Genomic DNA, 17,348 nt, shown 5'->3' on the forward strand with positions numbered 1-17,348 from the left:
AAAAGCCCATACCAGCAGCCAGTGCCAACACCGAAACACACAGATTTGGATTCCTCGCGCGAACGGCACACACAAGCGTTATAAGAGAATGAAATCTGGAATCACAGGCGGGCTATGTGACGCCAGTAATTGTTGGGTCAGTCAAGTGACGAACCGCGGGACCCGCCTGGAGGACTATTGAATCAACCGCGGTCAGTAGGAGGGAAACTAGGGCCTAGTATATAAAGAAGAGATCAAAACGTCCCAAATGTCGATCTTGGCCGTTGGTTGGCCCAGACCCTGCCAGCATGCAGCGAGACGCACGGCATGCACGATCTCTTGACGAGTTTGAGCCGAGCGCGTGGGCACCTCTACGAAAAGGGTTGGGAGTTCACCGCCTCCCAGGACTCGATTTCCGGGGCCTGAATAGACTAGGCGCGTGAAAAGACTAGCGGCGCGATTAAACTGGAGAAGGATTTCGCTAGCTTCCGTGCGTTCGAGACGGAGCATGACAGATGCACTAAATATGTCACAATCAGAGTCGCACATGGGGGGCAGAGGACGAAACATTCAAGTATGATGTCGTCGGCTTTCACATGCCAGCGGTGATGTGGTAGCGCGTGAGAGGCCACACACACAGCTTCGGACGCTGATCACTTCGGGTTGGCTCGTGATAAGGGAAGGAGGGCGCGAGGCCATGTCGAATAGACGCGAGTGGCAGCCTCGTCTACCGACAAGTCGATCCGGCACAACCTTGGGAGTGCAGCACGGACGGCGGGAAGGACCGAATCAAATCAAAGAACGACAGGCCAGCGACATCGGGCCAAGATGACCCACGCTCGACTCAGGCAAGCGCACGCGGAAATGTCGAGCCTGAAAAGTAAAGGATGCCAAATGAAGCGCTGCGCATGGCGTCGTGGGCATTGCTGAGAGGGGCGTCAGGGAAGATTACACCAAACCGCTGCGGCGGGTACCGGCGCAGAACCCTGAACCACCACCCTAAAATACATCCATTTCTCCCACAGCCCTTTCTCTCACGAATGGGAGGCTGTAAAAGTCTTTACTCCCACATGTATGTCTTGTGGGTGCGCGGCCCGCTGCCTTACTGCTTACAGTTATCCGCTGCAAACGCTCTTTGGAGGGTGGAACCCATGCGCCAAGGCCACATCCAATGCAGATGATGCAGCTGATCGGGCCAGGGACGCCGCCAATGGCTATGTCATGCGGCAGCACAACACCACCAATGGCGTTCTACTCGCACGCGGAGATGAGTCTGCATTGCAGCTTTTTTGTCGCTAAGCTAGTCATCGCAAGGGTCGTCTGGAAGATCGGCTCGCACGTGGTATCCTCACGAACCCCTCTTTCACTCCACCACGCAGGCACAATGCGCACACTGCGAACTCAGTGCGAGGCATCACAGAAAGGCGGTATGACTTGGCAGGTACACTTCTGCCTTTTGACTCGCAAGTAAGAGGGCCTGTGCGATGAAACGAACGCAGAACTTCTCCACTACCCTACAGTTCCGTGAGTGCGTGCCCCGTTCCGCGGGTCGTTCGGAAATAACCTGTACGGATTGCTTATTGTATCTCGTGGTAAAACCCCTCAATCAATTTCGCAACTTCGTCAAAAGCCTCAAGACAGTGCCAATGCCCGACTCCCTCCATAACCTCCAACTTCTTCTCGCTGCTACCAATCTCTTCAAACATCTTCTTGCATCCTTCAAGCGGTGCGCTCCTGTCCTGCTCACCAGCGAGAATGAGTACGGGCACGCTGATCTTGCTGTACTGAGGCGGCTTTGCATTGATAATGACTCGACAGTTGGAAATATAACCCGCTGGATCCTGCGATAGCAATAACTCGCGGATCATCGCTTTGACCAGTGGAGACGCTTTCTTCCCGACTGCAGCATGTGGGATGCTGTCGGCCATGGGTTGCATACCGTCTTTTGCAACGGTTTCTATCCGTTCGTGAAAGCGGGGGCCTGCCTCAGGGTTGGGATATACAGGGCCGATCAGAATAGCTGCAACAATGCGGTCACTTCGCTCAGCCGCAAGGTGTGCGCCGACGATGCTAGAAACGTGTCAGTTGTCGTGTTCGTGCAGTCGCGTCTTCCAAGGCTTCTTTCTGCCCGAGACGTTGCTGACGTACCCTCCCATGCTGTGCCCAACGAACACAGCCTTGTCGACGTTCAGCGCGTCGAGAATCCCAATCACATCTTCTCCTAGCGTCTCAATACTCTGCTCGACAAATGTGTACGTCGATCGACCAGCCCCTGTGTTGTCAAAGGTAATGCAGCGAAATCCATTCGCGACCAAGCTCTGAGTTACTGGTTGATAGTAATTCTGCGAAGAGCCCAGCCCGTGCATGAAGATGAGTGTTTCGCATGTCTTGCCATCTTGTGGTTTCAAGTCGGTGTAGTGAAAGCGTTTGTAGCCGACGTGGAGGAAAGGCATGTTGGATGGAACGTAGCCGTGTTTGTGAGTTCGTTTCACATCAGCTTGAGATGGGTGACGGGACTGGTTCCGATCGGAAGCGGAACCATGCGGATAGTGCTGATGACATCACTGGGGTACAGCAAGCACAAGAACACTGAACTTCGTCGCATCTGCACAAATTTACGTTTCTCTAACCCGAAAGCCATGATTTATTACCGATGCAGTAGATCTGAATGTATGATAGCCACAGCTCTTACGACGTCGTACCAGGCAATGAAAAGACACCTCCTCTCAACTGTCCCTCGACCCATCTGTAATAATCTTCATCTGATACCACTCATGCATCGCCTGCTTGCACTCCTCTCTCAATCTCGCGGTTGCTGGCCCATCGTCCTTCAATAACGTCGATAGTAGTTGCGCCAGCCCCTCTCTCGTAGTAACTTCCTTCAACGCGTCTAAGCCAGGATCCTCTTTCGTCGTTTCCACGATGCTTAGCATTCTACTCGCATCGCTCCTCGCCCTCGATCTCCTCCGCCTGCCGAAAATTGAGAATACGCTTCGTGACTGTGTTTGCGTTTCTGCCTCATTGGCATCCCACAGAGCCACTCGACTGATGAAGTGCTTGATGGCCGCCTCTTCGAAACTTTCTCTTCGCCGCTCGATCGCCTTTTCGAATTCTGGGTCAGCCCACTCCGGGTTCCTGGGTTCCCATCTGTGAAGAAGATATCGAAACGTGCGCACTTCAGCGTCGGGTATAGATAGGTCGCCGAAATCTGTAGTGAAGGGATCGTAGGAGATGGAGGAGGAAGATGAAGTCGGTCGTTCGCTGGTGGTACTGGTTGGTGTTGCGACGTGGCCGTGTTTCCGTTCGAGAGCGTGGTGCGTATCTATGACTTTTTGGAGAGCAACTTTGCGGTTTTGGAGGACAGCGTCGGTGCCTTCGAAGAGGTGTGAAGAGGATGGTTTGCTGGACAGGTGGCTTCTGCTGCGACGGAGGCCGAAGGTGTGATGTCGCTTGGATTCTAGAGATGATCGTGTCATGGTGTCTGTGTCCATATTCAACCCAGTTGTCTTTTCGCGGAGTAGTCAAGATAAGGATTAGTCTAAATAGAACAATAGAGGTGAGATCAAGCGTATCGTTGTGAATATTCAGTTCCTAGAGCATACGTATGGTGAAAGAAGTGAAACCCATGAAAGAGAAAAAACAGAAACCAGGAAGAAAGGCCACAGACTCAACCCTCTGCCAACAAACTCAACCGTGGATGCCGGCTAACCCAGACGCCCACGCCCAATTGACGCACATCCCGTTAGCCGAGAAGGGGGAAGGGGGTGACGCAAGCCCTTTTCTGACATGCAGATCTGCGAGGGCAGACTCATCTTCACCACCGGCGTTGTATAAGGTGTAAAAGTTGTGTCGCGGAACGCTGACTCTAGTGACGATCTATTGGCAGCGACTGTGCCACCGCTTTGTTGAGCCACTTCATGAGCCACTTCGTGGTTCAGTCACTGCGCCGCAGGGTGTGCGGCATTTTTCGGCGTTAATTAAAGTGGGGACGACGACACGCTGGCTAGGGAGCTGACGCCAAGTTGTGCTTTGGCCGATGATCCGGCGAGCACAATGCTGCCGTGAGGTTGCTCGTGCTGCGAGCTTACGCGTCGAAATGTCTGTTCTGAGAGTGTGCGTGCTGGGCCGTCATTGCATCGTATTGTAACCCCGCACGGTGAAGCTTTGACAGGAAGAAGATTGAGTCAACACGATGAACCGACCGAACGGGTATATATTCAAATTCGCACTGCAGCAATATTCAATCATCAAGCGCTGCCGGCGAGAATGCTACGATGTACCTGGAACACGAAGGAAGTCCTCTATGGTTTCCTTCAGTGAGCATAACGCCATGCGATGCAAGAACGATCGGCCTATAACAACGCGAACGGGAACTCGAAAAGCCGCAAATCATCCACCAGTCAATCCTTAAATTGGCCAAGAAAATGCGGTTTACTCGGAAGGCGGTACAGGCTCCGTCTTGCCGTTGGGTAATATGTGTTGGGTGGTGCTCATACGAACGCTGGACGGCCTTTCCAGCTTCTTCCCGTCTTCTGCAGCATTTCCATTCTGCACGTCTTCCTCGAGATCCTTGTGTCCACTCGTGACATCAGGCAGCGCTTCAGCTTCGTTCAATGCTTGTTTGACCAACTTCTTCGCCTCGATCGCAAGATTGGGGATTTCCTCCACCTCCTTGTTCTTGTTCAGGTACGAGTCCAGTAGCGCTTTGAGCGTCTGCGCGCGAACTGGTTTCGCGAGGTAATTGTTCATACCTACTAGGTCAGCGTATGTTTCAAACGTAAAGTAAGCTGCCAGAACTTACCGGATTCCAGGCACTTCTCGCGGTCTCCTTGTATAGCGGAAGCGGTCATGGCAATGATGAGTACATTTCGAATCTCGGGATTGGGATGCTTGCGGATCAGTTTCGTAGCTATACATAGTCAGTATTCAGGTGCTAGCCAAGGCGCGAGTAGCAATCCTCACCTTCGTAGCCATCACAATGCGGCATTTGCACATCCATGAGAATAAGATGGAAGGGGCGACCATTCTCTGAAGCACGCTCAAGAGCGTCGATAGTCTTGTATCCGTCGAGATAAGCGTCGCATTTGAAGCCAAGCTTTTGCACGAAGCTGATTGCGATGCGCTGGTTGATCAAGTTGTCTTCCGCAATGCAGACCCGTAGTTCTCGTCTGGGTATCGTGGAAAGATCGATGCAGGAACCCGACAGTTGCTCATGGCCATTGTTTTCCTGACTTGAGAACCTAGCCATAGGGTCTGGCTCTCGTGTCCTTTGCTGCTGACTGCCTGCTTGCGCTTTCGGCACCTTCTTGAATCGCAACGAAAAGGTGACTGTTGTACCTTGGCCTGGCTGGCTGTCGAGACGTACTGTACCATGCATAACGTTCTCTATGAGAGCTTTGCAAATACTCAGACCAAGGCCAGTGCCGCCGTAGCTCCTAGCAGAGCTGGACTCTATCTGCGAAAAAGGAAGGAACAATTTCTGCTTCTGTTCATCTGGAATACCGATGCCAGTATCTATAACGCTGCATGTCACATCTGCCCAGTCGTCTGTCTCTTGGTCAACAACAGCGCGAACAGTGACAGATCCTCGTGGCGTGAACTTGTAGCTGTTGGACAGCAAGTTCATGAGGATCTGATGCAATCGAACAGGGTCGCCCATAACGAGCATCTCTGGATCCAGATGCAATTGCTCAATGGTTTTGAGGCCTCTTTCGGCGTTTGTGTAGGCCAAAGCGCGGACTACTTCCGCAATTGTTTCGCTCAATGAAATGGGCATCTCCAAGACATTCATTTTGCCAGCCTCGAGCTTGGAGTAATCCAGAAGGTCGTTAATGATCGAGAGCAGCGTATCGGCGCAGACACGAATTGAATCGGCGTATCCGGTTTGTTCCGAGTTTAGCGGTGAAGCCTTCAACAGCTCAGACATACCAATCACGCCGTTCAAGGGAGTACGCAACTCGTGCGACACGTTGGCCAGGAACAAACTCTTTGCCTTCGCGGCTTCTTCTTTCAGCTTCATGTTACGCACAGCTATGGCTTCAGCCTCTTTCGCCTTGATCTCTGCTGCCCGCGCCTGTGACAAAGCGCGTTTCTGCATCTCAAGCATGGCTTCGTTGCTTGCGGATACTCTTTCCACCTCTTTGAAAAGCAGTGCATTGGCTAAGGAGATGGAAATTTGATTGACCAGTAACCGAAGCACCTGGGTGTTACGTTCGGTAAACGAATTCGGCGGGCCCTCGACGTATATTGAACCAAGAAGGTGATCGCTGTGTAGAATCGGGATGCAGATGACTGCCTTCCCCTCGGGATTCCGTTGAAGGTAGGCGTCAGAAACGTTGGAGAAGCGGTCGTCTTCTAGTAGATTCTGGACGAAGACTATCTCTCGGAAGCGGAGTGTGTAGAGCGTCACTTGCCGCGCAACAACATCGTCCACAGTATCTAAAGGTTGACTAGCAGGGAAGGATGTGACGCCGGAAGAGACCCCACTGTCGTTGTCAGGCTCGTTGGTGGCAACGCATGCGATCGACCATTCGATTTGTGAGTCTTCAATCACTATGCCGCACAAGGTACCGCCCGTAGATTCGAGCAAAATGGTACTCATCTTCGCCATCAACTTGTCGACGACGAGCTCGCTAGACAAGACTTGACTCGACTCCAAGATTGAGGATAGGTCTAGCATGTCCAGACCGACAGCCGAGAGACCGTTGTGTAGAGCTGGAGCAGACTCTTGGCGCCGTGTTTCCGGGACAATCCAGTTCTGTGTTCGATCGACTGCAGTCTCCGCGCCCAGAAATTGATCATGGTCATTTTGCTCCAGTCTGAAGGCCGTGTTACCCGTATCTACGAGGGAGGTTTGCACAGCTTGGTCCACTGTCGTGAGCGAGGCGCCACTACGCACTAGCCACTCATACCGACTCGCGAAGTGATTTGCTTTTCCGTATGCTGACATCCTCCGATATACCGAGATGCAGTCTTTCAAAGAGTGTCGGGCCGCCCTGTAGGCCTTCTTGTCTACCAACCATCCAGTGTAGAGCTCGAGAGCAAACGCTTCGTCCAATGCAAACTCGTAACGTTCGCTATGCTCCATGGCTGCCTCATAATTCTCCAGCGCGGATTGCGGATCGGCATTAACATCCCCGAGGACGGCAGTGAGAAGATGTATCCAGCCCCGGTAGTTGACATCAGTGGTGGTGCAACATGTCTCGAGCAATTTGAGGGTCTCATGAACGTGTTTTACCATCTCGTCTCTCCGGCTATGAGCGGGCTTCTCTCGAAGAACAGCCATGTATGCTAACGATAAGTAGTATCGGACCGAGTAATTGAGTCGTTCTGACCAGAGACTGCTCAGCATTGGCAGTAGCATCTCCCCAAGAGCCACTGCATCCGAATGATGACCATAGAGTACCAACAACGGAAGTTTGGTTGCAAGATATATAGACTTGGGACGCTTGGGATTGCTGGCCGTGTTTTCGAGGAACTCAATGTACTCGACCTCATTGTGATCGTCATCCGAGAGGAGGGAAAGAGCGTTGCTTGAGTCAGTCTTTCCCTGGAGCGCTCTTGCATATTGACGAGCAGCCATAAGAAAAACTCCTCCACGCATGTCTTTCTGCCAGTTTCGCATATCAAGCGGTGTTTCTTCAATCCAGGCTTCCAATTCTGCGACGTCGTATGAAGCCATGACCCTAAAGTGAGCCTGTACACCAAGATTTAGAAGTGTGAGGATGCGATCGCCAGCAGTTAGTGAAGCCTGCAAGGCTGTTTCTAAGCTCGGTATCAGATCGCCTACAGGCGCTTCCAAGTGACCCAGAAACATTGGCTGCAAAGTTTGACCTCGTCCCAGGGTGTAGTAGTCTTCAGGAAACTGCAGAGGTAGAGGTATGAAGTCAGCATATATCTCACGTGCACTTCGTATAGCCAGAACTTACCATCTGAAAGATTCGCTTTGCAATCGCACCCATGTCGACTGCGAAATTCGTCATTCCGAAACGACCGCCCGCAACAGTGCCCAGATGCACGTATGCAAGGGCAACCTGTGACATGGTCCCCTTTTCGAGATGGACGGTGATAAGCTTCAGCGTCGCCTGATAGAAAAGCAGGCTGTTCGACCAGAACGCCGCACTAAGGAGTTCGATGAAGACAGGCCCAATAGTCATCAGGACACGGTCATCAGGAGACGGACGCCGCTTGAGCAGTTCTTCCTTATCGATGTTCTGAAGCGTGCCGTGTATCTGCTGAAATTGAGCATCGCACGCCTCCCATGTTGTCGGAGGAATAGGGGAATTGAGCAAAGACAAACAGTCTTTGAGAGCCTGGAACGCACTATAGATGGTGATGTCGTTAGCTGACTGCCGCGATAGTTGCAGTGATGAAAGGCGACAGGTACACATGCAAGTTTCAAAGGTCGTGCTATCTTGCAAGAGTGAAACCTGCTCCAGGCGCATGCACGGAAAGGATGTGGAACATTACTTACCCGAAACTGTCGCCGCGAATAGCGAACACCCTAGACTGTAGAATGAACGAACTAGCCATATCGCAGGGATCGCGGGCATGCTGGAAGGTCGTCCGGATCAAGCTAAGAGCCTCATCGAACATGCCCTGGTGCCAATAGCATTCTGCCGAGCGCACAAAGAGTTGCAACGTCTCTTGGTAGGATACGTCCGGCCTATTGTCGTCCCATGGATCGTCTTGCAGAAGCATGAGGCTATGTGCGAAGTAGTAGATGCCAGTTGATCGCGCACCCGACTCGCATGCAGTTTCTCCAGCTTGATATAGCATATCACGGAATGGAGCTCGCACTGTTTCCTTAGTCTTGATCAGTTCTGCAGCGAGACAGATGTGGCGACTCTGCATGTACAACGCCTTGGAACCTGAAGTTGAGTCGTCGTTGTACTCCTCGCCGGAAGTTATCATCTTGGCAATGGTGAAGTGCATCAACTGTGTATCCCATTCCTTGTCGAGGGAGTTCACAGCCGCTGTAAGGTACCGATCGTGACTGAATCTGAATCGAGCATCTTGTTCGGCAGGCATGAGTACGTAGGCTTTCAATGCTGCATCGAGAGCTGTGACGGCACTCTCGTCTCTCTCGAAAAGTGGTAACCTCCCATGAGCTGCGGGCTTGTTTGTAGGCTGAAGGAGCTTCTTCAGAAGTTCGAACGAGAAAGTACCACCCAGGAGGGATGCCCACGCCAAGAGCTTCCTACTGGAAGATGGTAATTCTGTCAACCGCTTTGCTATAAAGTCAGTCGTAACGGATGATCCATAATCTGGACTCTCGAAAACGGCGAAGACTTTGTCTAGGTCGAAAACCCAGGTGTTCTCCCGCCACTCGTAGTACACGCAGCGTTTCCGATAGCAAGTGTCTAGTATCTCGCGTATATAGAAGAGGTTGCCTCGAGACTTTTCCTGAATTACCGCTACTAGAGGAAGGATATACTGATGGTCCCGATGGAGCGTCTCAGCCACGTAGTCGGCCGTCTGGGCCTCTACAAAAGGAAGAAGCTGTACTCTGGTGGCGTGACGCAGTAGCGGGGTGAGTTCTCGGGGTAGGGTCTCTTCGTCGCTGTACGTGAGCATAAGAACAAGCGGAATTTTGGCTTGCACGATGTGATGAATCAGCTCAGCGCTTTCGGGATCAGCATACTGAACATCTTCCAAACTCCATGTGCAGAGCTTGTGCATTGCCAGGAGTCGTAGAACATCTATGAAGACATTCATGAATCTGGAAGATTTCGAAGCACCTCCGCTTCGTAGCCAAGCCTCGGCGGTATGTCCAGCTGATCCGCAGTGAACGGCAGGAGATGATGCCCGTCGAGTCAGATCCTTAATGGGCTCCATGTCCTTCTGTTGCGGACTCTTTCCGTTCGTGTTCAAGAGCCATTCCGGTAGATCAAGGTAGGTTCGTAGCACCGCCCAAACTCCACTGTTCCTGAGGTAATGGCGCAATCTCTGGTGAAATTCAGTTGTTACATCCGCCTCACTGACTAGACAGAGAGATGTAAGTTAGTAGCTGCTGTAGGGGAACAGGAATGTCTAAGATGACTGTACATACTGGCCGACGTTAGTACAATTGCGAGCATTGAGAGTAGTTCTCAAAGAGACTTACCATATTTGGCGGAAGAAAGAAGACATCAGCCGAAGAATAGGGTCAAATGGTGCTTTCTTGGCGGGATCAAATTTAGCCATAGCGAAGTAGCCAGTGCTCCTTGCTGTGCTCTGTACGCTCTGCACGAGACGAGATTTACCCAACCCGGTGGCACCGGCGATGGCTATCACCTCACATCGCGCCTTGCGCCTTAGTTTTCGCGTGCTGGCTAGAGTTCTTAGGCCATCGTTGGATTGGTGGCTGCGAGAATAGAGTCCGGTGCTTTCAATGCTATTGTTGGAACGGCCTCGGCTCGCGGATTGCAGTTGGGGCCGACTGTCCACACTTCCTTCAGCCGTTGATGATTCTGATTGTGCCACACTATCTTGGGAGGCCTGTTGCATCGACCGAGCGCTTTCCATGAATACAGGACCATCTACCGAAACGCTGTTGAGCCTGCTGTCGGAGCCTCTTGAGCTAGTGCTTTCGGAAATGATGTCGTCAAATTGCAGGTCTCGTCGTTGATCTGAAAAGGAGGAACCTGAGCTCAGGCTCTGCAACGCTTTGACGTTACTCCAACGATGCCTCGCTACGCGCTCTATCACGTCCACTATAGTCTTGCGTTCTTTCTCACGCCCGATTAGTTTGAGGGGCAAGTTGAAGAAGCAACTGATGTCCTTGGTGCCTACATGGAAGGCCTTCAATCCTTCTACATCTCCATCGTAAAGAAGCTCGCGGATACGAAAGAGATCGAATTTCAAGCCTGAAGTAGAGTGGTATCTCTCCTCAATATTGCGCTGCGTCATACGTTGGATGATCTCAGACAGAGCCTCTGGGATGTCTAGTCGTCGGGAAGAAATTGGAGGAATTCGCTTGCTAATGACGTTCTGCATGACATCGAGAGCCGTAGCGCCTTCGAATGGCGTCTGCCCGCAGAGCATCGTGTAGAAGAGAATGCCAAGGCTGTAGATGTCGGTTCTTGTGTCGGGTTCAGCGGGCATTCTACCAGTCTGTTCAGGGGATATGAAGGCCAACTTCAATTCGATGCCAGTCTCTTTTGACAGGGTACTCCAACCGGCGCTTGTCAGTCCGTTCTCGAAAGATCGTGCGCCCGATCCAAAATTGATCATCTTGACTGTCCCGTTCTCAGCGAAATGAAAGGCATCGCCCCGAATTTCTCCATGGACGATTTCGTGACCGTGGTGCAATATTTCCAGACACTCGACTGATCCGACGGCAAAGTCGAGGAAGGTAAGGAGAGGTATTCCACGGTTGGGCAATGAAGCATCTGATTGACCGCTCTGTCCATGACTGCCAACCTTCCAGAAATTGGGGCCGAAGTTGACCAAGTCGTTGAGGTAGTTGGGTCCCGGGGCTTCGAATATGCTGGCGACAAGAGGCTCCTCGCCGGCTTTGGTCGATAGCCTCACAAACTCTATGGGCCGAACAAAGTGCTTGCACTCTGGATCCGACTCCTTGACGACGAGTTTGGCGAGCTGGAACTCGCGTTCGAGGCGCAGAGTCTGCTGCGAGACACGGCATACGACGGTCCGGCCTTCTCTTGCCACACCTTTGGCGGTGGTGTTGGTGCGACGTGTTTGTACGGTAGAGGCGCTCGCATCTGAGCCCGAACTGCGGTGAGTGCGTGTTATGGTTGGGCGGCTTCGGGTCAGGGAGTCGGGTGAATGCGACAGCTTGAAAGAGGTGGGGGAGGTTACGGCGCTCCTTCCTCTTGACTGAGGGCGATCCTGCCGGGGCGCTTGCTTCTCGTAACCGAAGAAATGCCAGTTATCATACGACTATTCGACGTTAGCAGGGTGCAGCGACAACCTGGGCTATGCGACGCCTCTTACTGAGTGGAAGGGCTCAATGTCCGTGTCCCAGCCATAGTTCTGCAGCTCCTGCAGACGCGCAAAGATGTGCGAGAAGTGCTGCGTGCGCCCGCCTCCTTCGGATCGAGTCATTGTGTCTTTCCGATGTTCGCAACCGCCGGGGATCTAAGACATGCTCTGGGTGGGATGCAGGATATCAATGTGTAGGGTAAAGTCGCCAGGCGCTCGATCTATCCATCACAGCATCAGCGGGGCGCGACTGCCATGTCAAGAGCGCGGTCGTCGGGAGTGTTGGGAGCGACGGGAGGGGCGTAAAGGAGAGTCCGGTAGGCTGTTGATGCCAGTGTTCTAGAGGGAGCAGACGCGCATGTGGAGTGCTTACTGATGGCATTCCAGCCACAGCAGACGGACTGCGAAGATGCGCTCAGACTTCGCGCTTGTATCTTAGACGTCATAATCGACATGGGCTCGCTGTAGCGGAAGTTTGCGCCCAACGCACCGCACGCAAAAGTAACGTTTCCTGCCCAGCCCAACGCGCCCTGAAACCAAAACCAAGCACGCATCCGCAGCGAATATCAACGTGGACCACGTGTGGCTGGCATGCGGAGCACCCCCCGCGCAAGTTGGGACGGCTGTATCTGGCATAGCGGAAGATCGGCCTGGCGCGTTAGCCCTCGGGCTGGAGCCGTTGGTAGCGACATCATCGTGGTTCAGGGCCAGTAGTGCCGTCTGCATCATCTGCATACCGACACTGCATTATTACCACCTCCGCCGGGCGGGTCAGCAATACGCCCAGTCGCAATTTCCCACTGCGACCATCTTTCGCCCCCATACCGCCCTCTGCCTGCCGGCCACTGTTAGAGTGAAGCTGCCCCACCACAGGCGACCGGGCATCCCTCGACATTTGACACATGCATCTTCCGCAGAGGTAGCCGCTGTCAGAGCAAACAACATCCTTCCACATCCACCCTATTCAATGTCACACAATGGACTCGCCCGACCACGAGCATGCCTATTCAGGCGACCTTGGGGAACCTATGAGGCCACGACAACTCCCCTCGGACCTGCCCACTTCCCTCAATGACAGGCGACCTGTCACCATCATGAATGAGGAAACCGAGATCTACGACGCCTGGCAGGGTAAGTGTCGGATAGGGAAGGCGCAATGAACCACGAGGAACTGACGTCGCCTAGGGCAGTCGCAATTTCTCACCACCCCCATGCCCGCCCGCCCGCTCAGTTTCAACCTCTCGCTCGACGACCCGACGTTTGGCGACGAAGACATGCAGCAACTCGAGGACAGCGATAGTCGCCTAGTGCAGATGCTGGCCCACCAAGCGCGCCTCAAGAACGACAATGCAGGCGACGAAGCCAAGGTTGTCGCCGACGACAAGTTGTCACACGAGGAAAAGAAAGAGGCTTTACAGGGGCTTTTTACACTGGCCGCATCAAATGGCGAGCTGGAAAGAGTAAAGCGGCTGCTAGATGGGAAAACGCGCGAATACATCAACATCAACGGCGTCGACGCCGAAGGCACGCCGCCACTAGTCTACGCAAGCTGTTTTGGACACGAGGACGTGGCAGCTACACTTCTCGAGCAGGGCGCAACTGTTGATATGCAAGACAAGAATCGCTGGACGCCGCTCATGTGGGCCATGACAAACCGGCACAAGGCCATCGTCAAACTTCTGCTCGACCACGGCGCATCGACAGATGTCAAGTCTTCTGGAGGAAGGACCGCCTTCGATTTCGTCGAGCCCAACACCGAGCTGTCCGAGTATCTACACGAGAGCGGATACGCGATTGGCAACGTCGGTGTTGGCGACGACTTCTACAGCTCTGGATTCTCTCAGGACCGCTTCGAGCAAGAAATGCAGGAGAACGACTTAAAACGGCGCATGATGATGGAGAGTGCTTTCAATCTCGAGGTTGATATCGGCAACCTTGGCTTGGACGAACAGCCCGAGTCACCCGAAGAGCCAGAAGAAGAAGCGCAGGAGTTCATCTGGGACAGATGTCTCAACGACCAGATGTTTGTCTTCCAAGAAAGCGAGCTCGAACGTATACTGGACATTATCATCACAAACATGACGCCGCAGCGCTCTCCGTCGCAAAAGCCAGTTCCCGCAAACATACTCTTCCTGAGTGCCCGCTACGCACACTATCATGCGAACCCGGAACTTCTCGAGACCCTGCTGGTATCTGCCATGAACAAGATAAACGACGTTGTAGAAAAGCACCAGTGGGATATGACTGTGCTGGCCTTCTGGATGTCCAATGCGACACTGCTTTTACATTACCTCAAGAAAGACGGCGGGCTCACGAGTGCGACTACTGAGTTTCAACTGCAGATGGCAGAACTTATCAATGAGATTTTCATCTTGATCATCCGTGACGCTGAGCGAAGGATGGACAAGAACTTGGACCAGGCAATGCTCGACCATGAGCCTATGCCTGGTTTCGAAGACGTACAGTTCCAACACGAATGGAAAATATTTCGTTCCAAACCCAAGGCAAAGCCATTAGAACCCCTCGAGAAACGCTTCCGACCGCCATCTCCAAAGCGCAGAGCACAGCCATCACCGCGAAACATCACATCTCTCCTATCATCCACCCTGTTCGTCCTTGATCTGTACGATGTGCACTCTGTCATTGCTGCGCAGGTGCTATCGCAGCTCATTTACTGGCTTTCCGCCGAAGTCTTCAACCGCATAATGTCGAACCGGAAGTATCTTGCACGGACAAAAGCTATGCAAATACGCATGAACGTCTCGACGCTCGAAGACTGGGCTCGTTCCAACAACCGGCAACCCGAACATTACGAGAACGGCTCCATGACTTCTACCGGCGAGAACACCGCGGACGCTGCTAAACGGCATCTCGAGCCTCTGGTGCAACTTCTGCAATGGCTTCAATGCTTCTCTTCACTCGGGGAAGACCTAGAGTCGCTCGTGGGTACTCTGCAACAGCTTACACGTCTGTCGCCCCAACAGCTACTACACACCGCGAAATATTACCGGCCCGAAGTGGGCGAGAAAGGCCTTCCGAAAAGCGCTTCTAAGTACATTGTACATCTGCAAAAAGCCGCCGCTGATCGTAAAGCCGCACGCACAAAGTCTCCCAATCCGCCGCCAGCATCGGAATCCGTACCAACCACGCCTGTCAGGCCTACTTCCGATAAACCTGTCGAACCATCGCCTGCGCCTTCGCGCATGTCGGAAGAAGACGAGAAGGACGAGCCACCGGACGAGCTTCTCTTAGACCCGTCGTACATGCTGCCATTTTCACTTCCAACGTCAACGGACATGCTCATCACCTACGGTGCCGGATTCGGAGGTGTTAACAAAGAACGAGAGCGGAAATACATTCCCACCGTACCCCCCGAGTTTATGGCCAAGCTGGACCTGAATGGAGGCAACAATAAGAATGGAAGCTCCTACTATTCAGAGACGCAGTGGAACGATCCGAGCTATGGGTGAAGATGAAGATCGGCAGTATTGAGAACCCTGCTAATTGAGACTTTGATAGTCGCGTCCACACTGCTTGGTTGAGACGAAGACCGGATTCTTTTAAGTTCCGCACTACAACATCTCGTTGCTGCTGACCGTCGCGTTCTTTGTTGCATTGCCGCATATGATTTGGATACACACGTGGCACCCGGTCCGACAAACGGTCCAAAGAGGAACACTCTATCAATTACCCTACGGCACGCAAACCAGATCTGAGGATGCAGACATACTGTTTCGGCTGCAACCGCAAGAACGATGCTGATTCCGTTGGGGTGTGGAGGGTGCAACAGCACACAAGTTGGATATTACCATAGTATCAGGGTATGCATAGATCTGTTTACCATTACTTCAATCTTTCGCGTCAACTACGGAAACATCAATTTTTCCCTATCGTGCGGCCCGCCGGGCAAACAGCGCGTTTACTGTAGCATCGGCCCATCTCACAGCGAGAGGAGTCAAACACTTCACAAGCAATACATGGAATGACTGTCGATAATGAGAGTCTTATGTAAATTAGCTATCTAGTTATCGGTATCACTCCGTGATCGGCCCGTCAATATCCATCGAGTCGGCGGAGGCATCGGCGGATTCCGATAGCAGCAGCAGCTGTTGGCACGCAGGGTCTGGCTACCCCACCACTCCACCACCCCGCCATAACTTCTTGGTAGTCAGCCAAATCCCAAAACAAACTTCCTACTTTTCTCTCTTTTCATCGTACTACGTTTATCTTCTCATCATTCTTGCATATCACACTCTCAAAATGGAGATTCGCACCATTTCACCAGAAGATGTCAAAAGCGTGGCCACAAACACTGCGCAATCGATACCAATTGATGAGATCGATAGTACTTTCAAGTCCCAATACACTGGTGAGAAGCCCATAACCCTCGCATTTCGACAGAAGATCTAACAAGCATTAAGATCTCATATCTGCACCACTTGGTTCCAAAGTTCTCTCTTTCAGTGATGAATACTTCGCTGCAGCCGAGAATCTCATAACACCGACTCCAGCAGTCCGTAAACCTGGTGTCTTCGTACATACGGGAGCTTGGTATGACGGTTGGGAAACCCGACGTCACAACACCGAACCTGCCGACTGGGTGGTACTGAGACTTGGTACCGCCAGCGGAAAAGTAGCAGGTGTAGAAATTGACACGGCACACTTCAACGGAAACCATGCACCAGAAATTGCCGTCGAGGGTGCTTTTATCACGGACGAGAAAGAGGAAGAAGAGGTGAAGAAGCCAAGCTACCAGGGTTGGGAGACAATTCTGTCAAAGCAGGAGTGTGGACCTAGCCAACGGCACGGATGGAAGCTGGCAAACATCACGGAAAAGGCGTACACCCACGTTCGGCTCCTCATGTACCCCGACGGTGGCATTGCGCGTTTCCGCCTCTACGGTGTCGCCGTGCCCGTGTTCCCCCAATCCGCAGATGCCATCTTCGAGCTCTCAGCAACAGTCATGGGAGGCGTCGCAACATCATGCTCAGACCAACATTTCGGCACAAAAGACAATCTCCTCCTCCCAGGTCGCGGAAAAGACATGGGCGACGGCTGGGAAACGAAGCGCACGCGTGGCGAACACGTCGACTGGACGATTGTCAGGCTGGGCGCAAAGGGCGAGATCGACCACGTTGTTGTCGACACTGCGCACTTTAGAGGCAACTTCCCGCAAAAGGTGCAGGTCTTTGCTGGAAGCTTTGAGAAGGATCCGGCTCATGATGACAAGGAGTGGTTTGAGGTTCTGGAGCCGCAAAAGACGGGTCCGGATAAGGAACATGAGTATAAGGCTGAGTTGAAGGAGGTGGCTGGCAGGGGCTACACCCATGCGAAGTTGGTGATTATCCCGGATGGAGGTGTGAAGCGGTTCCGAGTTTTCGGAAAGAGGGTGTAAGGGTCCAGATAGTAGGACTGTGGCTAGATGAATCAAGATCAAATAAACT

The 17,348-nt window shown here is 52.7% G+C and overlaps 5 protein-coding genes across 5 annotated transcripts; 2 read left to right on the top strand and 3 right to left on the bottom strand.

Moving 5' to 3' along the window:
- Positions 1-1,556: 1,556 nt before the first annotated feature.
- Positions 1,557-2,432, bottom strand: J4E86_006580 (uncharacterized protein; the record flags this gene model as incomplete). The annotated part of the gene is made up of 2 exons (XM_051447106.1): positions 1,557-2,049; positions 2,128-2,432. The coding sequence occupies 2 exons, from the start codon at positions 2,430-2,432 to the stop codon at positions 1,557-1,559; spliced, it is 798 nt and encodes a 265-aa protein (XP_051301591.1).
- Positions 2,433-2,913: 481 nt separating this feature from the next.
- J4E86_006581 (uncharacterized protein) lies at positions 2,914-3,455 on the bottom strand (the record flags this gene model as incomplete). Its single annotated transcript, XM_051447107.1, has 2 exons — positions 2,914-2,949; positions 2,970-3,455. 2 exons carry the CDS (start codon positions 3,453-3,455, stop codon positions 2,914-2,916), a joined length of 522 nt encoding a protein of 173 aa, XP_051301592.1.
- Positions 3,456-4,410: 955 nt separating this feature from the next.
- J4E86_006582 (uncharacterized protein) lies at positions 4,411-12,027 on the bottom strand (the record flags this gene model as incomplete). The annotated part of the gene is made up of 7 exons (XM_051447108.1): positions 4,411-4,730; positions 4,781-4,888; positions 4,942-7,843; positions 7,908-8,301; positions 8,453-9,958; positions 10,085-11,862; positions 11,917-12,027. The coding sequence occupies 7 exons, from the start codon at positions 12,025-12,027 to the stop codon at positions 4,411-4,413; spliced, it is 7,119 nt and encodes a 2,372-aa protein (XP_051301593.1).
- An 854-nt stretch (positions 12,028-12,881) lies between these two features.
- Positions 12,882-15,374, top strand: J4E86_006583 (uncharacterized protein; the record flags this gene model as incomplete). Its single annotated transcript, XM_051447109.1, has 2 exons — positions 12,882-13,035; positions 13,090-15,374. The coding sequence occupies 2 exons, from the start codon at positions 12,882-12,884 to the stop codon at positions 15,372-15,374; spliced, it is 2,439 nt and encodes an 812-aa protein (XP_051301594.1).
- A 790-nt stretch (positions 15,375-16,164) lies between these two features.
- On the top strand, positions 16,165-17,299 carry ALC1 (Allantoicase; the record flags this gene model as incomplete). The annotated part of the gene is made up of 2 exons (XM_051447110.1): positions 16,165-16,273; positions 16,326-17,299. The coding sequence occupies 2 exons, from the start codon at positions 16,165-16,167 to the stop codon at positions 17,297-17,299; spliced, it is 1,083 nt and encodes a 360-aa protein (XP_051301595.1).
- Between the last annotated feature and the right edge of the window lie 49 nt (positions 17,300-17,348).

Source organism: Alternaria arbusti (genome assembly GCF_024043155.1).
Source record: "Alternaria arbusti strain BMP 1465 chromosome Unknown scaffold_8, whole genome shotgun sequence".
In the NCBI taxonomy this organism is placed as follows: Eukaryota; Fungi; Ascomycota; class Dothideomycetes; order Pleosporales; family Pleosporaceae; genus Alternaria; species Alternaria arbusti.